This window comes from Cyprinus carpio, chromosome B18 (assembly GCF_018340385.1).
Source record: "Cyprinus carpio isolate SPL01 chromosome B18, ASM1834038v1, whole genome shotgun sequence".
NCBI lineage: Eukaryota > Metazoa > Chordata > Actinopteri > Cypriniformes > Cyprinidae > Cyprinus > Cyprinus carpio.
Window position 1 is genome coordinate 4493842 of NC_056614.1, and position 25632 is coordinate 4519473.

Consider the following 25632-nt stretch of genomic DNA (forward strand, 5'->3'; position numbering starts at 1 on the left):
AAAAAGTGAGGTAAGTAGTTAATTTGTTTTCTAAACTGATTAAATATTATCTGAACTTTAACAGAGGGAGTGGCTCATAGTCTGCTTCATGTTCAGGCAAGACAACCAAGGTTAAGTCACAGATGCATTAAGATGCACATTTTCTTGGTCAGCTTTCAAACAATGTTTGCTGTACATATGCTAGTGCCCCTCAGGATGTACTTTCATGTTCATTTTTGTTTATTATGTCATATTGCACTGTGTTTTGTTTCGGACTTGGCATATGCTTAAGCTGGGTTTTTTTTTTTTTTTTGCCTTTATTTGGGGCATGGTATCTAGCTGGGGTGTCATCTATCCTCAAGTGCACTTACAAAAGCAGTCATCACTGGTGTCTTCGAGGATCATCTACAGCAGAGGTCTTCAACTCTGCTGCTGGGGCCCACTGTCCTGCAGAGTTTAGCTCCAACCCTAATCAAACATACCTGCTAAATCAGGGTCTTCTCTTGGAAAACCACAGACAGATGTGTTGAACAAGTTGGAAATGAACTTTGCAGGGCAGTGAGCTTCTTGGAGCAGGGTTAAAGACCTAGAATCTACAGTATCACTGCTTTTTGAATTAGAGCCACAGCTTCTGGATGATGTGTTGATGCTTTAGTCCTCTGGTCTGGGTCGGTAGTCCTCTTGGCAGACTGCAATAAGGTTGTATTCTTTGCGGTCTTGCCTTTGTTTGGCCATTCATACTGCTTTTCCAACTCCAGGTGAGGAAGGAACTTGTAGTATCATCAACTGGTTTCGATTCCTACAGTTAAGGGCAGAGCAGAGGGATTTCTGGATGGTTTTAGTGTCAGATCCCCGGGGCTTAAACATCTGTTCGCTTTCATTCTCTTCTGTGCAGGGTTGACCTCTAATTGGGAAGCTTCTTTTGACAATACAGATGAGCCTCCTGTTTTATAAAGAAAAGAAAGCCACGAGAAGTTTAATGCAAAACATGTCCAGGTTATATTTAACCCAATAAATCTAAAGGAAATGAAGTATTTTTTAGGACCCTTAGGATTGTGGCATTATTGTTACAACAGTTCAGTGAACTGAATACCTGTATTCAAATGTATTGAAATTGTGCATTTTGCATTACATTTCGTGACACAAGAGCACATTAGACAAAGAGTCAATTGGAGGAAAGTTTCCTTTTTTACTTTCTTTAACACTTCCTTGCAAGCCCTTATTTCCACCCTCTTGAGTTTGCTGAGGTGTGTCGCATGTTTTCTTGCACTTCAGCATGTTGGCTTTACGTGGAGCTGGTGCCCAAGCTGGTGTCTTTTCGGTTGTAGCCTCAATTTCCCTCGGCTCTTCAGGTACAATGTGTGCTGTCTAATAAAAGATCTGCCCTTGTTAGCACAGACTTTAACCTTTCCACTCATGGATCCTGTTGAGGGCTCTTCCTCTCTGTAAGGTTTTAATTTAACAGTGTGTAACTGTGAAAACAGCAGTCGACATGTTGGTTTGTTCATTATATATCTCATTCATGTGAGTTCTATAGATATAATCAAGTATTATATGAGAGAATTGGGAGAATCACTTTTTTTTTATCCCAGAAAAGACGATTTTGTGCCAAATGTCGTTTTTCCAGCAGTGGCTTTGTATGAAAGATTCAACCATCTACAGTTTGAAGCAGACCCTTGTGTCAAATATCAAACCATATTCTTTTCAGCTAAATTACATTGATCTATGCGTTTGAAACAAACAAGTAAAAATAAAGCTAGTAGTCCTACTGAAAACACATTTCTGTAGGCTAATTCACCATTTGACCCAAAACCCTGTACTTATATCTTTCGTGAGAAATCTTCACGGTCTTCAGAACTTTATCATGTTACATTATCTCTACTGCTGTAACCTAAATTCAGTAAACTCTACTAAACCTTGTATAGTATTTGTGAAAAATACGGTTTAAATAAATACCAAAGTTTGTTGGAGTATCTCCAGATAAAAGTGTATTAGAGAGATTTCATTTAGGAATTGATTATTCCTTAATTAGGTGTGGATTTTTGTTCATCTTATTATTCCAATTGAAATAACAATCATTTTATTTTTCGTGTAAAAGGACTATATTCGGGACAAATGACTACAGCACCTGGAGAAGAACATTAATAAAAAGCAAAGAGAAGAGCTCAGGCATTTTTGTGATTTGTATATCTGTTCTGATAAAATAAAAAATAAAATCACCTATTTTTTGAAGAACAAATATAGGCTACGACTAATTTAACAACTAAAATAGAGTATGGATATTTGTGAGTACTGTCAGCTTGTTGTTACCTTTGAACGAACTAAGAAACAAAAACACCTCCACAGAAATTCTAAAATTGCACTCTATTGATCCACGTATCATTTCCGTACTTAAACGAATGTTATTTTGTATCTGTTACACATTTTTGAATTAAACCGCGCAAAAATTCGCGCGCAAACATTCATTAGACAACTGATGATATTTGACAATATATTATTAATTAAAACAGCAAACTATTGAAGCACTACCGTGCTGTAACTTCATGTACTTTATCCAAATGTTTGAACGAGAGCGAGACGAGCTGATTATTTGAGTGAGAAAGGCTCGACGCTGGCGTGGCTGTTTATCAATGGTGGGCTATCAGTGAACATGAATGGAGAGTTGGGGATGAATGGAGCCTGGCTGCTGTGAATTCTGTCATGGCGTATAGAGCTGTATGGGAGCTGTCCAAGGTACTGAGGCGTTATCCCTCGCTGATCTACACTAGAATAGATCAACCGAGTTTGTGCACTTATTACTGTGTTACTACTATTGATCATTTGCTATGTGTAAACATTTCTCTCATTAACATTAGCAGCCACTCTCCTTTCAGTTTTGACAGTGGTGGCTGTTTATGCACATGCACATTTATAGAAGCAAATCGCTCTGAATGTCTTGACAGCCACAAAACTGGACAGATGCGACTCCCACTCGGGGACACAGTGTCCATCCACGAGTGTGTGAGAACTGCTGTAGACAGGTAGAGAGAGAGAGAGAGAGAGAGAGAGAGAGAGAGAGAGAGAGAAACAGGGAGGGAGTGATTGAGAGAGAGAGAGAGGAAGCAAGGGAGGGAGGGTGCGAGAGAGGGAGGACGATGATGATGATGATGCTGCCGGTGGAAAATGGCTGCTGCATCCTCGAGCCCATCCGAAACCCTATGAAGGTGGACAGAGAAAGACAAGAAAAAGAGAGCAGCGAGCGCAAGGAGTGAGTGAAAGAGAGACCGTATGCGTGCGTATGTGAGCGAGAGTGTGAGGACGCGCGCGCGCGTGTGTGAGTGTGAGAACGCGCGCGCGCGCGAGTGTGTGTGTGCTCGGTAAGAAGGGGAATTAAAAAAAAGACGAGAGACCGGGGGGCAGCCAGCTCGAAGCGGCGGGCAACACCGAGCCATGGAGGGCGAGTAAGTCCATGCATTTTTATTTGAGCAGAACAGACTGATTGATTTGCAGCACCTCTAATGGACTCTAAGATGCTCATAAACACTGTTACGCAGCTATGGCTATCAACACTGTACACCATATTCTCCATATACATCCAACATTTGATGAATAACGCCACGGAACGGGCCTCGGCTGAAGTGAACTAACGTAACGTTACATAAAACGCTTTCAATGCCGTGTGAAAGACGAACGGGGTGCAGTAAGAGACGGCTTTTTGTCTCGAAGATGATGATGATGGTGTGTGTGTGTGTGTGTGTGTGTGGAGGCTCCACATATAACCACCAAATACATCCGTGAATTATAAAACGTGTCGGTCCAAATCGGCGGAATATGGCGAGTTTTCTGGCGTCGGGGACACACTGGAGGGATGGAGGCGGAGAGGGACGCTTTTATCAACGCGTCTCGAGTTTCATTATGATTTTTAAAGCCAAACTTTATGAATGAAATGTGATTTTTCTCTCACCCCCTCCTCCTCTTCCTCGTTATGTCTCCCCCTCCCCCCAGCGCTTCTCTTCGTCTTCTTCTTGTCCATATCCTCCGTTCACCCACTCATCTGCCCATTGAATAGCATATATGTGGTTTTATCCATTCATAAAACAGCGCGATGAACGAATGAGTGCGCGTGAACGCGTGTCGATACGGTGCGGCAATGGCTTATAATAACTGATGCCGTTTAATAACACAAACGGGGCTCTGAATCAAAATGGATGTGATTGCATAGCGTTTATTGTAATGGAGCTCGTCGGACTGGAAAGCCGCTGTGAGGGCCTTGTATGGCGAATGGGCGCGTTCATTGATACATCTCCACTCTTCATCTCCCACCCTCTCCCTCATCACCCCTCAGGCCATTCATTTATTTACGAGTTCCTTCTTTTTGCTACTCCCCCACATGGAGCCATTATGCTCTTTGTTGTTTTATATCGGTTTCATTGTAAATGCAGAACGAATGTATTAAAGACCTTTATACAGAAACGAGCGATGGCTGGAAACGCTTGTTCCGTACGTGCGCGCGCTCAAAGTGAGATTAGATTTTCCTCGCCCACGTGACCGTCCATTAAAAAATCGCGCTGTTTCCTCTCATTGTTACAATCGAGCTTCACTGTTTATATATTCCCTATAGTTTAGGGAGTACACAAAGCGCACGTGACGTTGTGACTTAAGATTTTTCAGTCCATTTAACACCATAAACCAACCATGCCACACCATCTTGAAGGAATCATTCAAAATTGTGTTAAAGGGCGATTTTTGGAATATCATGCATAAAATGTCCCTGTTACCTGACGGATTTCACTAAAATGGGCGTCTTGATAAATCAAATCACACCTGTCTCTGTCACAGCAGAAGTATTCGGGAGCGCGCCCGCCCTTTTCTAGCGCTTTTTTTGACGTTTTTTTTGGAGGGGGGGTGTGTTATTTTTGTTGTATGTGTATATATTTCTGATGGTTGTTGTTGAAAAGGGGTGTGATTATTTGTTGCTTTTTTAACATCAGCCTAAAAATTAACCATATTTACTAAACGTTAAATGTATATTATGGGCCCTGTTGTGGTAGCCTAAACATTAATTCAAATGTCTCAGTGATACTTGCTCCACCTCTGAAATGACTCTTCATTTGGACTAACTTCATCATGTTGGCGTGGGCAGGGAAAACAGCCAAACATGTTTCATGCAGTCCTCTCCAGTCACGTGTCTGCTGCTATAGCTGTGACCATCACATCAACCATATTGTAGCAAAAGACTGTGAGGTGCGTTTATTCCAAAACCCTGATCTCCAGACTAACCTTGCTTGTATTTGGCTCGAACTGGCTGGTTTTAAGTTTTCAACATTGAAAAAAAGCACAATTGTAGAGGTTAAAGTCATTTCACTACAAAATACTTCCAAAATGTCAGTCAACATGATCTGTTCAATCAAAACTGAACTTTAGCCTACTTTTTTAATGAGTGTTCTTTGATGGCCAGTTCATTAGTGCATGCTATTTCTATTAATAAAATCTTTTTTTTTACAGATGTAATGTAACTTGCTCATTGTCTGAAACATCCTTTTTTTATGATGCTTTAACGTCCACTTTTCATGATCTAATAAACTTCAAATGGATAAAATCCAATGTCCCACCTCACCTTTATTCTCACTGAATATTAAGTTTCACTCGGAAATATGTCCAGAAAGATTACAGAAGCAAAATGGTTTATGAACATCATCATTTCAGTGGATATTGCAGGCCAATAATAGTACTTCCTTACAAATCTTCACCCTGCATCTCTGTGTCTTTTGCCTATTAATTGTCAGTTACCTTCATTTTGAGGCTATTTTAATATTTTATACTCATGGTTGTATTTTCTTCTTTAATTGCCTGTGTTTCAAAGTCTGTGTTTGCGCTCAGCTGGCTAGTGCACTCACTGCTTTCACTTCCCTAACAGTGTGCGTGTCCGAGCGGTGGTGATGACACGTGATGATTCTAGCGGTGGCTGGGTGCCCCTTGGAGGTGGCGGCCTCAGTCATGTGATCATATGTAAGGGGCGGAGCTCTCAAGGTCGTGGGCGGAGAGAGTACGTCATACGTGGAGAACGGCTACGCGATCGAGCAGTGAGTGTGTGCGTGTGTGTTCATGCCTGTCTTTGAGTGCACTGATGTTCCCTCAGCCTGACAGTCCTGGTAGTTTGGGTAATCTGGTAGTTGCCCTCACGAGTGGCCCGCGAGTGACCCGCCTGTCTCTTTTTTTTTGTGCAGCCTGTGCTGGAATGCGCCATTCAAAAGGGTCTGGTCTACAACAAGGTGAACCCCATCTTCCATCACTGGCGTGTGGAGGAGAGGAAGTTTGGTCTGACCTTCCAGAGTCCAGCTGACGCCATCTCCTTCGAGAGGGGGCTTCAAAGTGTCCTTGAGAAGCTGGACAGAGGTACAGAAGCAGCAAAAGATAGTGAACAGGAAGCTGGAGTGAAAGAATTTAATGTAGTTTAGAGGTTTAAAGCCAAATAACCCTGTTGTTCAATGCCATGCCATGCAAGGATTTTGCTAATGTGTCTTATGTGAACTCCTATTTTCTTTCTTGAAATGTATTTATAATAAACCAGAGTCTGATTTTTTATTTCCCTGCAGGATCTGACTCGCCATCCTCCTCGACACCTGAAGAGGGCGACACTGAGGATGACGGTCAAGCAGTGAGTGTTTTTATTAAAACAAAATGCTTCAGAGTATCTGGTTCATCTTTGTGTCTGTCTGAGAATTACGTTGTGCCTAGATACTCATGAAGTCGTGATAGACGTTGATATGTCAATAAATCAAAATTGACTATTTATTTTCCGATATGTTTCTGGTCACGATTCACCGGTGCATGTCATTCCAAATAAAATTGTCTTTGTAATCATCAAAATGTAATAACTTGCTTTGCTGTTTCTGGTCTAAAATCTTGACAATAATTTAGTTTCTTCTTTGAGTACTATTCAAATGAAGTCAAAGCAGAATTATTGAATGACTCATTCCTAAAACAACAAAATCCAAACTACACATTTACATCTTCTATCTTCCATCTTGTTGCATAAGCATGAGGTGGTTCTGCATGTTTGATGACTTGCAGTCTGTCTCAGTCTCATACAGGGAGTGAGTCGTCATCCAACAGCGCAAATTAATTATGTATTGCATGTACCAGCTTCTTTGGTGTTCTGATGTAGGAAATAATTGAGAAAAGAGATGCTGCCCAAACTGATTATGGTTGAGGGCACGCCTGCACGACGCAGACCCCAGCCCAGGTAAAGGATTCACATTGCTTGAAAGTTGATTCTGGTATGTCCGTCAATGCTGTGTCCATGTGTCCAAAAAGGGAAAAATCTTTAAGAAATCTAGTTTAAAACAAACATGTTCTCTTTGTATTCATGTGGTTTTGAAAAAAAAAAAATCAAGAAATGGTGTTGATCGATGGGAAAATGTCATGTGGTTCAACCATCAATATAAAATAAAATTTGAATACATATGAATATATTCATATTAATAATTATGTACAAAAAGCTTTAGATAATTGTTTAGTTTTTTTCATAAATATCATGAATTTTTAATTAATATTACGTTACTTGGGAGTCGCACCACATAACATTTTACAAGCAGGAGAACCAATAAGCTTGAGTTTTTTTATTTGTTGGACAAAAGTTTTTCAAATATTAATAAGCAGTGAAGCACTTTTGCTAAAAATATTATGCAAGGTTTTCTTTTCAAGAATTTCATCTTTTTGCTTCATAAAGCAGTTATATTACCCTGACTTTTTTTTACTTTATTCCCACCAAAAAAATCAAAATGAATTCAGAAATGAAAAACATGTTCATCACAGAAATGGTGTATTCGAGTCCCTATACACTCTCAGAAAAAAAATTAAAAAGCTGTCACTGGGGTGGTACGTTTCAAAAAGTACTAATAGATACAATTTAGGTACTAATGCATCCCTTTGGGTTACTAATATGCACCTTCCTGTAGCTCAAACAGAAAAGCATGGTTCTAGCAATGGAAAGGTCATAGGTTTGGTTCCCAGGGAAAGCAAGAAAGACATGTTTGGATTTTACAGTACTGTTCCGTGTTTTCATACTATGTACTTAATATAACAATTAAAATAGCTGGGTAACAACTAGGTACTAACCCTGAACCTACCCCTAAACCTAACCTTAACCCATATAGTTACTTTATGTACCCAGTAATTTTTTACAATGTAAGTACATGTACTGTAGAATAAAGTGTAACCTAAAAGGGTATGTCAAATTCATAATAAGGATGTACCTTTAAAAAAAGGCGACAGCTTTTTATGTTGTATTCACACCTGTCTTATTTGGTTCAATTGAATCGAACTTAAGTTTGCTTCCCCCCTTGGTGCAGATCTTTTGGGCAGGTATGAATACAGCAATTGCACTCGGGTGCGGACCAGAAAACCCTGTTCCAAAAGAACTCTGGTATAGTTGAATGGATGAACCTATGAATGGATGAATTTAGTACACGTTTGGTACATGTTTAGTACAGGTTTGGTCCGCACCTGCCCAAAAGATCCGCACCAAGGGGGGAAACGGACAATTTCTGGTCCAGTTGCAAAAGGGGCAGTGTGAAAGCGAACCACACCAAAAAAAAAAAAAAAAAAAAAACGTTTGGTCTGGACCGAACCAAGTGAACTAGCGGACATTCCTGATGTGAATACACCCATCCATGTATAAATGAAGTGCATGTTTATTGTATTTTTAAATAAATTAATTGATCCAATCTTAAAAAACGAGTGTCATGTCACTGCCCCCCCAGAGTTATATTCAACCCTCGCTCTTCTCTCACCGCAGATCCACACCCGACCTGCCCAGGACCAGCTCACCCAAGTTACTGCTGTTTTGAACCCTCCGGCGCCCCCTCCGCCACCTCCAGCTCCCCCGACTCCCCCTATAGTGCCCCCTGCCTCCTCTCCCCTCTCTCCACTCTCGCCCACAATCTCCCTGCTGGAGGAAGGGGACCTCCGCAGCCTCGACCCCTGCAAGGACCTGTGGGGTACACGCGGCTACGAGGACTACCGCCGCGCCGGTGCTACACGGACCAAGGTGGGCGGGCTGACGGGGGGCGTGGTGGTGGGCGCCGGCCAGGACAAGACGGAGCTCTGCGTGGTGCGCTTCGAGAAGGAACTGGCCGGCGTGGGCACCACAGGCTGCGAGGTCACCGTCATGCTGGACACCAAAGGCTCTCAGCTCAACTCTTCGCCCACCTGCATACCCAATGCCATGCCGGGAGTGCCGTCGGCCAGTGGCTCCCCAGAGGAGACAGGCAAAGGCTCGCCCTCACCCTGCTGCATCCACACCTCGCTCGCCACGCCCCGCTCTCGGACTCGCAAGCGAGGGGCCGGCGGAGGGGAAGCCATCTCGCCTGACGATGACAGCTCCTGTCCGCAGGGCTCCTCCTCCTGCTCGTCACGCTGCGTGTACTGCCGATCCGTCTTCAGCGCCTCCGAGAATGGACGGGGCCGCTGTCGGGACGCTCCTGACCCGGCACTACACTGTTTGCGCCAGTGGACGTGTGTGTGGTGTGCGGAGAGCCTGCTCTACCACTGCATGTCGGACTCCGAGGGCGAGTTCTGGGAGCCGTGCTCATGCGAGGACTCGATGGGCAGCCGGCCGCACACGCTGTGCTGCGCCCGCTGGATGGTGCTGTTGACGCTGTCTCTTTTCGTGCCCTGCATGTGCTGCTACCTGCCCCTGCGCGCATGCCTGCGCTGTGGGGAGAGATGCGGCTGCTGCGGAGGAAAGCACAAGGCCGTGCGATGAGGCCTGACCGGGGGAAGGGCGTGTGGGCAGGGCTTATTGTGACGGGACGGGAGCACAAAGACGTTACCGTCGTTCGAGGAACAGCCGTAGAGCCAGATCTCTTACATAAACCTTCACGATAATATCCCTCGCCCCCTCTGAGGCCGTCTGCTGCATTCCGCTCTTTCTATTCTCTGCTCGGACCCTTCGCGCTCGTACCGGCGGTGGGTGCATGGGTTCGGGGGGATCGCTCTCTGATTTGCTGGTCGTTGGGGTCAGGGGTCGTCTCCGGGAGGTGGGGAGTGAATGGGGATCAGTGACGTGTAAACAATTCTTAGGTTTTTTTTCTCTTGGATTTATTTTTTATTTAGTTTAGGGAGAAAATATGAGATGAAAAATGTTTTTAGCTATGGTTATCAGATCTTTTTTTGAGTATCTAATTTTACTTGAACTATTGAAAGATATTTTTTGCAACTGAGTTAACGAATACACTCCCCTTGTACCTCTAAGTTACTGAGTTTTACCTCAAAGTCCAGAGGAGAGGAAGGCTTATTTCGGGGACTGTGTGCTGTGGTGAGGTTTTGTATATGGTCTTTCCGGTAGGTTTTTCATGCACGTTCGGCCAGAACATGTCTGTGAAGGAGAACATGTTGATGTCGTATCACTTTTAGTTGTTTAAGAACAGGGAACGTGAACGGTCTGATCGAGGGCAGTTTCACCAAAATCACCACTTTCACCTCATACATGCTCATTCTTCTGTCAAGAGAGTATAGTTGTATTGAACTTGCCAGCAACCAAGAATGTTGCCTATATTTGAAGTATAGACCAAAAACGTGAAGAGATAATCTAGACATGAATCTGCCAAACATTTGCACAGCAAATGTAAACCGAGGCCTTGAAATGTAGTTGTACACACCACCAAAAATACAGTGCAATTAGTTATTAGTAAGAAGTAAAGAATAAAAGAGCAAAGGCTTGTTGTGTGTGACACAACATTTTAACTTTATCTGTCCGTATGGCAACAAGAGAAGTACTCAATCATTAACTATAATGAGTTACAATGCACCTTGCGTGTGCTTTTGCGTTGCTAAACAGAGCAATGAAGTGACAGGACATTTTGTCTGGTTAGCCCCGCCCACAGTGAAATCCCATTGGTCCAAAAACATCAGCTACGTTCTGACTAGCTGTGACTGTCTTACAGTATATCATTTTGTTTTCACTGTGGACAGGCAAATGACTTGACACTGAAAACTTCGTTGTCTGGCTAAGGGACGCTAAAGAATTTAGACCAATAAGTTCAAACACTGCCTGGCATAACGGTTTGGACCACAAAGTGTTAAGAAACATTGCTTTAAATATCTCAAAGCTGCTATTTCAACTCCCCTAAACTTGTCTTACCTCGCTGCTAGTGATGAGGAGTTAGGGAATCAGACACAGCCCTGTAGTCAATGTTTGAGTTAGGAAGACAACGCCTCTAAATTATGATATCTATGATGGGGAACAACTAACGTCCAAACTCCAAGAGGTTTCTCCATCAGTGTTGCATTAACTACTCAGAGTCACTTTAAAAGAAAAGGGTTTTACAGCAAGATGAACCACTGGACCATTCGATCTTCACACATATGCATTGTATTTCATTGTCCATCTGGACTCATTTCAGTCCATTTTTGAAGACGTGAAACATTCTCTCTCTCTCTCTCTCATTCACACACACACTCACTCACTCTTTATGGGCAGAATATTAGACATGAGTAAAGAAACACAAAAAGACCCAAAAATAGCACTGGAAAAAAAAAAGAGAACTTTACGAGATGAGACCACCCTTGAGGGCCCTAGTCATACATCCTATTAATAAATGTGCCTTTTGATTTATTTAACCAATAACCTATAATTTCTAAGTAACGACGTACCTAAATACTCATTTTCTTTTCCAGGTTGTTTATTTCTGCCAATGTGCATATTTTAATATGTATGTGTCTATTAGTTTGAAAAGTAATCAATGGAAAATATTACCTGTTTATATATTTATTGAGATATTTATTCTAATTCTTTATTTATTTTTGGAGACGGGTTTTTATTTTCTGTGCTGTCTTACTTCTCTGACTTTGTGCCAATTTGCTGCTTTGAGGTGTTACATATCGTGGGTTTGTATCATTAATTAAACCCTAACTCTATATTTTAATGAGAAGTTTGCACTCTGAATCGTATTTACATGTGTTTATGTACACTAATTGTGGGACAGCATCATTCAGCATTCACTCACAACCACAATATCAGTCTGGTGTATTAGAGCACAAGACAGCAATAGTGCATTGTGCTCCATTCAAATATCCAGTTGGATTAGGCCAAACCATATACTAGGTCATATTTCCCCCTGTTTTCAAAGGAAACACATAAGAATTTATATTTTGCATAAAGAAAAGTAAATTAATAATTTCACTACAAACCCCCCCCCCCATCCCCAATTCTGTGCAGACAATATTTTTCAAATTAACATAAATAAAAATGAAATTAAAATCTGTGTATTATTATATTTAACCTATATTTTCATGTAATTTAAATAATTGTATTAATAATTTGTATTACAGTGGTCCAGATTACAAACTACAGAGAATTGGGAGGAGGATGTGCTTGATTGTCAGGAAAATAATGTCAAAAAAATAATTTTCTTGAAATAGGAGCTAGACGATTTCTGACAGTTCTGTTTGATATACATTCAATAATCACTCTGACCACTAGGCGGAGCCAATTATCACCTTGATTGTCCACAAGGGGGCGCCTCAGTCAGTGTAATGCAATTCCAGGACTCAATTAAAGTCATGTAGAGGAATTACATCAAGAGAGTTTTCACATTTATTTGAAAATGTAATGGAGAAAATATAAACACAGAGGAGCTGAATGGACAGAAAAGGTCTTTAAGTGTGAGCATGTACCCACGTGTGAGCTCAGGACATGTGCTGGCGCTTGTGTTTTAGGATCTCCGTGGAGGTGAGAGTCAGGTCTTTATTACAGATGTCACAATGATAGGCCCTAGTCAGACCTGATGAAGATGATGAGGACGTTTGTACACTTTCAGACTCTGTGAAAAAAAAATTAGTATGCAGACCTGATTAGCGATATTCAAATCTAGAATATTCAAATACAGTTTATCTGCCAAATCATTTTCAAAATCTACCGCCAGCATAATTAATGGATAAGACAGTCATGGTGGAAAATGTTTTCTCATTTTTGTGAAAACTGAGCAAACATTTTGTTTTTTTACATTTATTTATTTCAGCTATTTATGTATGTCTCATTTTCCATAATTAAAAAACATACTTGGATGATGTATTTTTGTAAGCCAAAACATGGAAATGAGTTAGCATTTTTGCATTTCTGATTGATTTGTCCTGAAGTCAGTGGGTTTTTAGCTGAAATGCCTGAAAAAGTTGGTAAACACAATATTTTAATGTTCAATTCCAGTGGTCCCAACCCTGGTCCTTGAGGCACCCACTGCATATTTTGCATGTCTCCTTTCTCTGACACACCAATTTCAGGTCTTGCCCTGCGTCTCAATGTTCATACTATCCATAATAGTATATAAGTGTGTCCTAAAGCATAGTATGTTGAAAAGAGTATGCCAAAAGTCCCCGGATGGTCTACTATTTCAAGTCTATATTTGAGTTGTGGATCCATGCACACTCTAATGGCTAAAACTGCCCACAATTCATTGCGCTTTGGCGAAGGATTAGGTCCAGAGCTACAAACATGAATAAAACGCAAAAAGGGGTTTGAGTTACTAATAGTCAACATTTAACTTGGTAAAAATGCTTCAAAATTCATAAAAGTTGTGTCCATGGAAATAATCATATTGGGTTTTTGATGAGGGAACCACGGTGACACTTACTTCCAGGCTGGCCTACAAAAATACATCATCACTGCACTGCTCTATAGTAAGACATCCAAGCACATGCTGAGCCTTTACAGTGAAAAGTAAGAGCACAATCCTGCTTCCTGCCGCTCACCTTCCTCAGGCTGCTGTTCCTCTGGCGGCCTGCAGGTGGCCTCATGTTGCATGCGCTCCAAAGGCGTCAGGGGCATGTAAAGGTCACAGTGAGGGCAGCTCCAAAAAGTGCGTAAACATTCACTGTACAGGTCCTTAGAGTCCTACACAACACACATTAAAAACATAGGAAGTGGTGCTATTAGAGCACTGTAAGAAAGGGCTTTTAAGCACATCCTGTTTGAGGAAGAGCACTTACACACAGACAGTTGTAGGTAAAGTAGCTGCACAAACGCAGGCCTCCTTTAATGGGATCTGGTTCGGCTTTCATGCCAGGAAACAGAGAGCCGATAGCTGAAGCGGAAGACAGATCGGGATCCAGTTGTGGTCCGATGTACAGGTTCTGAGACTGCAGCGCTGTCAGACGTCTCAGACTGTAATTAACCTATGAGAGAACGTCGTTATCATGTGCGTTTAATCAAGATTGATAGTACAGATGCATTATTATGTTTGCCTTGTTACCTCAGTGTATAACAGAAACCGCACGAGTCCCTCACAGAGCTTATCCAGTTCTCTGCGGGACACTTTGGGCCCGCCTGCCCCGAGTCCGGCGGAGGAGCCCAGGCCGCCCTGTCCGATCTGAGCCTGAAGCAGCCTCTCCCATTCACCCCGCATACTGAGGGCCGAGGAGAGCACCTTCAGCGCAGAGTGTCCGTCAGTCAAGCCCAGCTCCAGCCAGCCGTCCAGCACCAGCCGCGTGCAGTCAGCGTTACTGTCCACAGAGCTGGCCACCAGCAGCAGGGCCTGTGACGGAGAAGAGCGTCCAAGATCAGGCAAAAGTTTGGGGCTGGTAAGATTCTGAAGTGTTTTTAAAAGAAGTCTCTTAATCTCAGCAAGGCTGCATTTATTTGATCAAAAATACAGAATAAGATATATTACATATATAAAAAATATTTTTTATATATTTTAAATTTACATTTATTGCAGGGTTATAATTAACTAAACCTAAAACCAGATTTTTTTTTGTTGCTTGAAATAAAACCAAATATAAAACCCCTTCAACTTGTTTTTTTCAGCTAGCTGCCAAAGCAAAATGTAGTTTAACTTGATGTACTAAGATAAAAATGAATAAATAAACTATATAGACTGCTTCATTTTTTTTTTTTTTTTTTGGAAACCACAATGCATTTTTTATTTGAAATCTTTTGTAATGCTTTAAATGCTTTACTGTCAATTTTGATTTGCTAATTTGCTGAATAAAAGTATTAATTTCTTTAAAAGATCCTACTTACCCCAAACTTTTGTGTACTTTGTTTTTCTTGTTTGTTTTAAAAGCTATTATAGTTTTTCAGGGTTAGTTTAAATTTAATGACTCTAAAATTGTCATGTTGTGTAACTATCGAGTAATAAATAAATAACATTTTTCTCACATATTGAATGTATGTGAGTGAGATTAATTTTGAAAATGTTTTAAACACATTTCTCATTATTTCTCATAACATATATATATATATTTTACATTTTATGTTTTTTTTAATTCATTAATTTAATTTAATTTAAATTAAATTTTAAATTTCATTAAGCTTTGTAGGGATTTTTTATAGCATGAACTAACTCTGCCTAGTCTTAGAAAAAAAATTATTATAATAAAAGATTTATTGACTTTCAAACAGTCATGAGGGTCTGCAGGGGTCCCCTCACCCCATCTATTTCCTGATTTGTTTAATGATTTTTTTTTAATTTTTTTTTTTTGTTTGTTTTTTTGATCAAAAAAAAAAAAAAAAAAAACTATATGATGGTCTGTATTTTCTCAGCTGTCACTGACCTGTAGTGCTGGAACCCGCAAACAGTTCGAGATGTAAGGCTTGTTTGTTTCTAGCAGAGTAACGAAAGCCAGTAACTGATGCCTGTTGCTCTGGCCTTTATCAGCACCTACAGACAGAGAAAGTTAGAGAACAACAGTGAAACAGAGGACAGAGTCCGTCATGATTCCTGTCTTATTGCAAGAAGGAGCATGTACCAAACTCGCTGGACTCGTGATCGGGGACATGCAGAACTTCAGGGTCACTGGCAAACACGCTGGTTGGGTGGATCACAACACCTTGTTTATTTCGTGTGTGGAACACCTAACACACAAACACAAAACAAAGGTTAGCTGTCCAAAGCTGCCTGATATTACTGTGCATACATGTGAAGCTGTTACCTGCTCTGAGTCTTTGCGGGTTGCGTTGTGCTCATCTGGCATAGCCAGCTGTGGGTAAAGGCCGCGGCACAGCACCAGTTTAAGCAGAGTCTGTTGCCGTGATGACAGATCTGCACTGGCGTATGCAGCTTCCTGCAGCTCATTCACATTGTGACGCAATTTGAACTTGACTTCCTGTAAGAGCCAGACAACCAAGAATTACGTATAAAAAAAAAACCAAGAGTACAGTATGGGTGAATCTCATAAAAGCTGGGTCATATTTCATTTTAAAATAAATGAGTAAATGATGACGGAATGTTAATTTTTTGGGTGGACTGTCTCTTTAAGAACTGAATACAGGAAGCTGAGGCACCTGTATGTCCACAGTCTGTTCAGCATCATCTCTTCTCTTCTTGCTCGATCCTGCTCCCTCATCATCAGACCCAGACAGGGCGTCTCCCTCCAGTCCTTCCTCCAGACGCAGAACTTTCCTCTTGGTGCTCTCCTGGAGCTCATGGTCTCGTTTCAGCTGGTGGAGCTTCTGTCTCTCCGTAAGTCTCTCTCTGCGCCGGGCTCGGTCCTGCGGCTCTCTCCTGCCGCCTGTATCTGCCTCCAGCAGACCGTGAGTCCGCAGCAGCTCCTGCAAGGAACCAGATGACACGGTCAAGGTCAGTCACATGGGCAAACGCAGCTGAAGCTGTTAGAAAGTCACAGAGGAACCTGCTGACTTTGAACTGTCGTCTGAGGTTGACCATCTCGTAAAGCCTCTGTTCCTCCAGCCCTCTCCTCCTGCACCACTTTCTGGAACCACTTCCTCTGTCTGCTTTCACCTGTTGTCAATGGATATATTAATATTATTAGACAGCATGGTTATTTGAAGTTACTTTTCAGTTACCTCTGACGTCATCTAACACTCACTTGAAGTTAAACTCTAAAATCAGTAATAATCACTAGTAATGATACTGTCAAATTTGGCAAGTCTTAAAACCAAAATATACATTTTTATACTATACATGGCCATTGTGGTATCCAAGTTCAATTATAGCATGATTTTAGTTTTTAAATTTGTAATTTATTAGGACAAAATTGTATATAATTGTAACCCTGTCCATTTAAAGATTATTATCGGCTTAACACTTTTCATAATAGTTGAACACTGTCTATGAAGCCTTTACATACAATGCATTATAAAGGTAGGGAACATAAGGACTAAGAAAAGGACATTTTTTGTTTGTTTTGTCAGAACTGCAAGTTATAGCTCTTATAGTTACATATAGACAAAATTAATTCACAATTAACCTCACAATTTATTTAGACATATCTTGCTTTTTTTTTTTTATTAGTTTATATATCTATTATGGTGCGCCTAATGTTGTGGATGAATATCATGATGCATAAATGCACATTTCATATTTATGCATATTCTGGTACATTCCATTTCATATTAATACTAATGCACAACATCACATATTACATTCACTTAAGGTGATATTTTATTCAAATTCTATTTTGATACTTTGTTGCTACTTGATTGAGCAACATACTGTAATTATTGTACAAAGAAATAGGGAAAATGTTTTATTTTTTTTTAATGCAGACCTCCAGCGCTGATACACAAAAACAGGCAAAGAGGCGTAAACTCTGACCTGCACCCAGGCATTAAAGGTGTTCATGAGAGTGAAGGGGTCGCCCTGGTTGCTGTTCAGGGGCTGGCGAGTGGTGGAGCAGTCAGGGTTGTGCTGAGCACTGCGCAGAAATGGAGACTGGACACTCAGCGCAGCGGCAACCGTCAACACCGGCTCCACCAGGTTAAAGACTGAACCCAAAACTAACATTTTTCCTGGACAAACACAAGTAGGAGAATTTACAATGCCATTAATACATTAGCAAGCTCAACTAACCACACAAAACATCAGGTAAGGGTTCTTTATCTTTACCAATGACCACATCCACGGGCAGTTGAGCCAGCAGCCTGCCAATGGAGGTGAGCTCCCGCTCTTCATCTAGCGCCCCCTGTTCCTTCAGATACATCACTGCAGTCTGAATACTAGAAGCTGGAGGAGGGTCTATGAAGGCAAAAGTGTGAGGGTCACCCAAACCCATGCTCTTCATCTGCAGAAACATCATTGAAACATCTCTTAGTCCAGTGTCTCACTCAATTTTTATAATTTGACACCATGTCTTCATTATATAAAAGCACTTTTTTATTTTTTCCCAAATGTGAGAGGGCACCTGTAGGATGAGGGAGTCTAGCGCCACCCTGTGGATCTCAGGAACAGGATATGAGGCGAAGGCGTCGTAATCAGATTCAGAGTAGAGGCGGTAACAGACTCCCGGTCCAGTTCTGCCTGCTCGGCCCTTCCTCTGTTCAGAACTGGCCCTGCTGATCCAGAACTCCTGCAGCCTCTGCATCTTGGCCTTTGGATCAAAACTCATCTCTTTCACCTTTCCTATTGAGAAATATCAGTGATGTTGTTTCAACATGAAGAAAACAGACATTTTTGGAAAGGACGATGATATAAAAGTTGGTGGCAGGCTCTTATAAAATCTTCAAATTTGAAATAAAATATTATTATTTTTTTATTTTTTTTTACTTTAAAATATAGAAACTAGGAAAATCATAATAAATAACAACAGATACCTGAATCGACCACAAAGCGCACTCCATCTATAGTGACTGAGGTCTCAGCAATATTGGTAGAGATGATGCACTTTCTCACTCCCGGGGGTGCAATGTCAAACACCTGAAGGTCAAAGTTCACACACATAGAGAAATGATTTTAAACTAATATACTGACATATTTTATATACCATTTAAAGTTTTTTTTTCTTTTTTCTTTTTATGTTTTTGAAAGACATCTCTTATGCTCACCAAAGCAAAACATTTATGTAGTAAGGCAGCGAAAAAAACTTTTTTCTATTTTAATATATTTTAAAATGTAGCTTATTTCTGTGATGGCAAAACTGAATTTTTAGCATCATTATTTGAGCCTTTAGTGTCACATGATACTTCAGAAATCATTCTAATATGCTCATTTGCTGCTCAGGTAAAAAAAAAAAAATTCCTTGATATTCTTTTTTTTGGGATTCTTTGATTAACAGAAAGTTCAGAAGAACAGCATTTATTTAAAATAGAATCTTTTACATTATAAATGTCTTTACTGTAACTTTTGATAAATTTAATGCATCCTTGCTATTAATTTCTTTAAACAACAATTGTATTGACCCTAAACTTTTGGACGTGGAGTGGAAATAAGAATCACTGATCAAAAGCTAATTAAAAAAACATCTAGTGCATAAAGATCAGGAAGAATCCACCATCTCACTGTGCTGAATGAACCCGCTCTAGTGCAGGTGTACCTTATCCTGCTGGGCCAGTGAGAGGGTGCTGTGCAGAGGGAGGACAATCCAGCGCTGAGTGTGTGTGGCGTATGTCTGACAGGCCTCCTGGATGGTGGAGATCTCAGCCACTCCGCTGAGGAACAGCAGCAGGTCTCCTCGCTCCTCCGGCGGGTACTGCTGGTCAATACTCTGCAGTGCAGGATGACTGGGGCGCGTGTAGATTTTGTCGGGGGTGGAGTTTTTCTCTTCTTGAGGAATGGGCTGGTAGATCACCTACACACAAGCATGGGAGAAACTTGCATTTCTGCAATTAATTCACAAAAAAAAAAAAAAAACTATAAAACCTGTATTGAGAGCTGACCTGAATGGGGAAGAGTCTGCCTGGCACCTGCAGAACAGGTGCACTGTTGAAATAGCTGGAGAAGAGTTTGATGTTGATGGTGGCTGACATGAGGACCAGCCGCAGGTCTGGGCGCAGGGGCAGAAGGGAGCGCAGCACTCCCAGCAGGAAGTCACAGTGCAGGTGTCTCTCATGCACCTCGTCCAAGATCAGCACCTGGTACTGGCTCAGGGAAGCGTCCCGCTGGATCTGCCGGAGCAGGAGACCCTCGGTCAGGAACAGCAGTTTGGTAGCTGTGGTGCGGCTGGCCTCAAAGCGGATCTGGTACCCAACCTGAAGACAGAACATACAAGACATCATGTTTTTCCAGCTAATTCTCAACCAGTTTTCTCTGCCGGGATTCTTTAACTCCGTCCGTATGCATTTTTTATATGAATTTTCTTTGAAAAGTGATGCTGTTAATGCTTATAGCTATATATATACACAGTTATATTAATTAATAATTGTATATATATTTAATAAATATTTATTAACTAGTTCCACTTTGTATTTTTGTTAAAATAAGCCCATACATAAGCATATATAATTATACTATATTGGTAAAATGATAAAATGAGTGTTGTTTATATACACTACCAGTCAAAAGTTAACGAACGGTAAGATTTGTAAAAAATTATTCTATTTTTAACTGCACTCTATTTGAATTAATTTTCAAATGTAATTTATTCCTCTGATCAAAGCTACATTTTCATCATCATTACTCCAGTCTTCAGTGACATACTCCACATACTGATTTGCTTGTTTCAAGAAACATTAATTATTATTATGTTCGTTAAATTTACTGTTCAAAAACTTTTGACTGGTAGCGTATATACATATATACAGTCATGCCCAAAAATATCGGCATCCTTGGTAAATATGATCAAAGAAGGCTGTGAAAATTTATCTGCATTGTAAATCCTTTTGAGCTTTTATTTACATTTTTTTTACAAAAATCTAACCTTTCATTGGATAATAAGAATTTAAAATGGGGGGAAATATCATTATGAAATAAATGTTTTTCTCTAATACACATTGACCACAATTAAGGACACCCTTTTATTCAATACTTTTTGAAACCGCCATTTTCCAGTTTAACAGGTCTAAATTTTCTCATATAATGCCTGATGAAGTTAGAGAACACCTGACAAGAGATCAGAGACCATTCCTTCATCCAGAATCACTCCAGACCCTTTAGATTCAATGTTGGTGCTTCTCCTCTTCAGTTCACTCCTCTCATTTTCCGTAGGGTTCAGGTCAGAGGACTGGAATGGCTATAGCAAGCAGAAGCTTGGTTTGAGCTCAGTGACCCATTTCTGTGTTGTTTTTGAGGTTTGTGTTTGGATTATTGTAAGGTTTGGAAGATCCAAACATGGCCCATTATAAGATTTCTAACAGAGTCAGTCACTTACTGATTTTCTATCTGTTGGTATTTGATAGAATCCATGATGCCGTGTATCTAAACAAGATGTCCAGGACCTCCAGCAGAAATATCGGCCCACAACATCAAAAATACAGCAGTATATTTCATTGTACACATGGGGTACTTTTTTTCTCTGTGTTCACCAAACCCATCTTGAGTGTTTGCTGCTAAAAAAGCTAATTTTTAGTTTTTTCATCTGATCATAGAAGCCATTCCCATTTAAAGTTCCAGTTATGGCTGATAACTGAATATGCTTTAGTTTGTTTTTGAATGAGCTAGGAGAATTTTTCTTGTAACCCTCCCAAACAACATGTGTTGATGTAGGTTCTGTTTGACAATTTTTTTAAAGGTTTTCTGAACCAGAGACTCAACTATTTTCTGCAATTCTCCAGCTGTGACCCTTGGAGAGTCTTTAGTTACTCAAACTCTCCTTCTCACCGCACATTAGGACGATATAGACACACGTCCTCTTTGAGGCAGTTTCGTAACATTTTCTGTTTGGTTGGAAATTCTTAATTATTGCCCTGATGGTGGAAATGGGAGTTTTCACTGCTCTAGCTCTTTTCTTAAAGCCACTTCACCAATTTGTGAAGCTCACTTATCTTTTGCTGCACATCAGAAATATATTCTTTGCTTTTTCACATTGAGATGGATGATTAAGCGAATTTGGCCTTTGTTTCCCCTCCTCTTTATATTTCTGTGAAACATGAAGCCTTGGATGTATAATTTCATGTTTGTAATCACCCTGGAGTACTCAAAATTGTGAATATGAATGGGAATATACTTCAGAGTTATTTTACTCATAAGAATTTCTAGGGGTGTCCTTAATTTTGGCCAATGTGTATTAGAGGAAAACATTTATTTCATAATGATATTTCCCCCCATTTTAAATTCTTATTATCCAATGAAAGGTTAGATTTTTGTGATTTTTTTTAATAAAAGATCAAAAGGATTAACAATGCAGATAAATTTTCACAGCCTTCTTTGATCATATTTACCAAGGGTGTCCATATTTTTGGGCAAGTCTGTATATATATAATTGGTTTACAATTATTAACAGAAATAATAATTGTAAACCTGTATCGATAGAATTATAATGTGAAATTATGAAATTAGCATTATTTTTATTAACTGGAACAGTATTCTGTTAATAATTCCTGTTTAAAAAATGTCATAGCTGATGTAGCTGAGTTTCAGCTAGCCTATCATATTATTATTATTAGCCATAAAAGAAATGATATGCAAAAAGAAAATTAAGCCTGTTAACATTTAAGAATTTCTGCATCCATTTCAGTTCCTAATTCTCATTTCCATAATGCCAAAAGTAATGAAAATCATCCTGTACTAAAACTATTGATTGTTTTGAACAAACAGCTTGAGCTCTTGGTTATTAAAGTTTGGGCTTGTAATCACATCTTTATGTGTAGATGAGAGCATTTGATAGCTTTGTAAAGGGTCTGCTGTCAGTTTCTCAGTGGTTTATTGGAAGTTGTCTATTTTATAATCAATAATTGAATTCAAGGCCTCTAACACTAGCTGTTTTCTGAGACTGAGACTTGTTATAGCACTTGCATATCATTGCTCTTTTGCTGATTTTGATCGCTTACGTTGTCGCTTTGGATAGAAGTGTCTGCTAAATGACTAAATGTAATGTAATGAAATGCAAATATTATTTGTTGTGGAAATAGTGGTAGAGATCTTTGTACCTTGGAGCCGTACTGGTTGAGGCTCTCAAAGCTGACTCTCTTGGCCAGCGAGATGCAGGCAATGCGGCGAGGCTGAGTGCAGGCTATGTGGGTGAACCCTGATGCCAGCAGATACTGGGGCACCTGTGTGGACTTCCCACAGCCCGTGTCTCCAGCCACCACCACCACAGGATGAGTCCGCACCAGCTCCACTATCCTGGCCCGGTACTGGAAGATAGGGAGGCTCTTCTGCTCCTTCCTCAACTTGGAAAGCTTGTTGAAGCTCTGCTTCTGGTTGAAGTCTAGGAAGTGGAGGAGGGCAAGGCGGCAGTCTGTGATCTCCTGTCTGCCAGGACCAGAGGGGCCCCTGCGCCTCTTGTGCTCTGATCCTCCCAGGAGCTCCTCGATGTCTTTGGAGCACACGGAGATGTTGATCCTGTACCTGGCATCATAGTCCTTCGGAAGCCCCAGATCCACAGAGCCAGACTTCTTCCTGGCTTTTCCCTCGCGTGATTCCTGCCTGCTGGATTTGGCGGCGGACATCTCTCTCTTGGCTTTGAATCTCTGGAAGCGCTCAAAGAAGCTCCAGAAGTCCTTGTGCTCGGCGCTGCCCGTCTGGATGTAGTCATGCTGGCGGAAGAACACCTCGTCCAGCTGGGCTCGACAGCGAGGACTGTCCCAGTCCCAGCTCCGACTCTCATCTCGCTCGTGGGACATCTTGAACCAGAGACAGTGTGCGAGGCACAAGCGCAAACTTCAACTACTTCCGAGTTTACAACGCACAACTGTCCAATTATTTCAAATTAATTTCACAGTACCATTGTTCATATCTATAGTGGACTTCTCTCAGGTATTGTAAAGCACATTTGATGGCTAAATTTTTGTCTTATTTACGCTTCTTGACAAGGTGCAATACCGGAGGGTTAACTTGAAGGGACCGTTTCTGGTCCGTCTGTGTTTACAGTCCGGATACCGCGCGTGTCAATACATAATAGTTCCTACAGCAGAAATACAAATTGCTATATATATATATATATATATGAAGAGTTTGGTTCCAAAACGCTATAAATCCAAAATTGTTAAATTGAGAAAAAAGGCATTTTCTTTCCCAAAAGACTGTTTGTATGAAAAGCTGTTTATTTTCTGTTTTCAAACTGTAATATATCATTATGAGTTTGTAATAACATAAAAGAAATCAAATCCATATTTTGATTTTAAACATTTATTAAACAAAGACATTTTTTTTTTCTCCAAAATGCATATATCCATAACACGTTTTTTCCCCAAAATGCTACAAATCCATTTCATCAACAAAAACTCACTTTCTGTATGAAATTGAGCAAACACATAACAATAAATAACAAGGAAAGGTTGTCTATACATATGACAAACCCCAAAACTTGAACAACATCACTTATCCATTAAACCAATTTTTAAAAGTACATTCATCTCGCTGCCTTTTTCAGATTGCATTCATTTCAGTCTGATATTAATGCTGTTAATAGCACCATTTCAAATTCATCCTGAACTCATACGTAACATTAGAGCAAAATTTTGTTTCTGTTGCATTCATCTTGTTATTCTGTACACTACATTCATTAAATTTTCAAAACAATGTACGAAACTGTACAATTATTAAGTTAAATACTATTAAATAGTAAGTTATCTATACAAGTCCCAAACTTGGACAACAGATTTCTAAAAAAATACATCCATCACAATGCTTCACAAAAAACATGTTCATAAAAACAATATTTCTGTGCCATTAAACATTAACATAACAATATTTCTGTGCAAAATATAACTTTAAATAAACAATACATCTGTGTGAGACTGTGCAACATAACTAGGCTATAAGCAACCATGACAGTCGATTTACATAACAATGCCAACTTGAACAAATTTCTTATAGTGGAACACAGATATATGAAATACATTAATCATGTTGTAGTGCATGTTATTTATTTATTTATTTATCTATTTATTTATCTATCTATTTATCTATCTATTTATCTATTTATTTATTTATCTATCTATTTATCTATTTATTATGGACAACTACAATTCAGTGCCATTGTGAAAGTTTTTTGATTCACTGTGAGAACAAGCAATCGCCGGTATTTTGCCACCGCCTGAGTTTCTGACTCTCTTTCTGACTTCCCGTTCGTGGTTTTCTTTTGACGGCTTCCGCTTCTTTCCCACAGACGACACGACCACTGGCTCCTCAATACCATCAAAGTTATTCATTTTAGTAGCCTATATAAAAACTTAAAAGTCTGAGGCGAGTGTTTACCGGCGTCTACTGACAGGGTGCCGCCATGACAGTTTGCGTCATGGAATGGTGAGCGGTGATTGGTCGAATGGAACTGTAGGGCTTTGCGGAAAAACAGGACTGGCGTTTGTCTCTGTTTGAGAAAAAAGGGAAGAAACAGGGCAGCGAAACACGGCGGATATCGCGTTTTGTTAAAAACTGATTATCGAACTTTGAATAGAGAGTCAATGGGGAGCTTGTTTTGGCGGTAACTCGTCTTTTTTTTTCAAAATTGGCGTTTATCGCGTTTTGGAACCAAACTCTTCTTACATATATATATATATATATATATATATATATAAACATACTGTGGATGAAAAAGATTTGTGGCGTGCAAAGAAGGCTGCATCACTCTTGCACTAGTATATTTATCTATTTTTTTTTCCAGCAGTGTCCAGTAAAAACTTTATGAAACAAGCTTTTGAATTTTTTTTTTTATGTAAATATACAGTTTTTGACCTCATAGTGACTGAAAGTCTTGAAGAAGATTGCTTTCGTACATAATCACCTCACATACCACAGGAGCATTTAAATAACGGAGGAAAACAAACATAATTTTGGTTAAACTTGGTGAAATTGGAAATTCAAGGAAAGGGATGATTTCAAAAAAAAGGAAGAAAAA

General features: G+C 40.1%; 2 protein-coding genes across 4 annotated transcripts; one reads left to right on the plus strand and one right to left on the minus strand.

Annotated features, from left to right (window-relative positions):
• Positions 1-24: 24 nt before the first annotated feature.
• On the minus strand, positions 25-23666 carry dhx34 (DEAH (Asp-Glu-Ala-His) box polypeptide 34). 3 transcript variants are annotated; one of them, XM_042743570.1, is made up of 17 exons: positions 22721-23666; positions 19574-19885; positions 19231-19485; positions 18512-18614; positions 18103-18320; positions 17808-17982; positions 17517-17710; positions 16599-16700; positions 16244-16510; positions 15892-16065; positions 15709-15814; positions 15514-15620; positions 14211-14492; positions 13948-14133; positions 13711-13852; positions 12644-12785; positions 25-922 (listed from the first exon to the last, which is right to left on the minus strand). In XM_042743570.1, the coding sequence occupies exons 1-16, from the start codon at positions 23414-23416 to the stop codon at positions 12652-12654; spliced, it is 3453 nt and encodes a 1150-aa protein (XP_042599504.1). In that variant the 5' UTR covers positions 23417-23666; the 3' UTR covers positions 25-922; positions 12644-12651. The 3 variants fall into 3 exon arrangements, with proteins under 3 accessions (XP_042599504.1, XP_042599503.1, XP_042599502.1); XM_042743569.1 differs by lacking the exon at positions 25-922 and adding an exon at positions 6207-6344; XM_042743568.1 differs by lacking the exon at positions 25-922 and having other exon boundaries at positions 12542-12785.
• On the plus strand, positions 3088-11888 carry spred3 (sprouty related EVH1 domain containing 3). Its single transcript, XM_042743377.1, has 6 exons — positions 3088-3419; positions 5876-6041; positions 6186-6354; positions 6555-6616; positions 7043-7075; positions 8759-11888. Exons 1-6 carry the CDS (start codon positions 3409-3411, stop codon positions 9725-9727), a joined length of 1410 nt encoding a protein of 469 aa, XP_042599311.1. The 5' UTR covers positions 3088-3408; the 3' UTR covers positions 9728-11888.
• Positions 23667-25632: the final 1966 nt, after the last annotated feature.

Excerpts from the sequence above, each read along its gene's own strand:
- dhx34 (XM_042743570.1), bottom strand. The coding sequence starts at position 23,416 with ATGTCCCACGAGCGAGATGAGAGTCGGAGCTGGGACTGGGACAGTCCT. Across the intron at positions 16,511-16,598 it reads ACCTCAGACGACAGTTCAAA|GAGCTGCTGCGGACTCACGG; the intron begins GTCAGCAGGTTC and ends GGTTCCTTGCAG. Across the intron at positions 15,815-15,891 it reads CCCGCAAAGACTCAGAGCAG|GTGTTCCACACACGAAATAA; the intron begins GTAACAGCTTCA and ends TTTGTGTGTTAG.
- spred3 (XM_042743377.1), top strand. Across the intron at positions 6,042-6,185 it reads AACGGCTACGCGATCGAGCA|CCTGTGCTGGAATGCGCCAT; the intron begins GTGAGTGTGTGC and ends TTTTTTGTGCAG. Across the intron at positions 6,355-6,554 it reads CCTTGAGAAGCTGGACAGAG|GATCTGACTCGCCATCCTCC; the intron begins GTACAGAAGCAG and ends ATTTCCCTGCAG.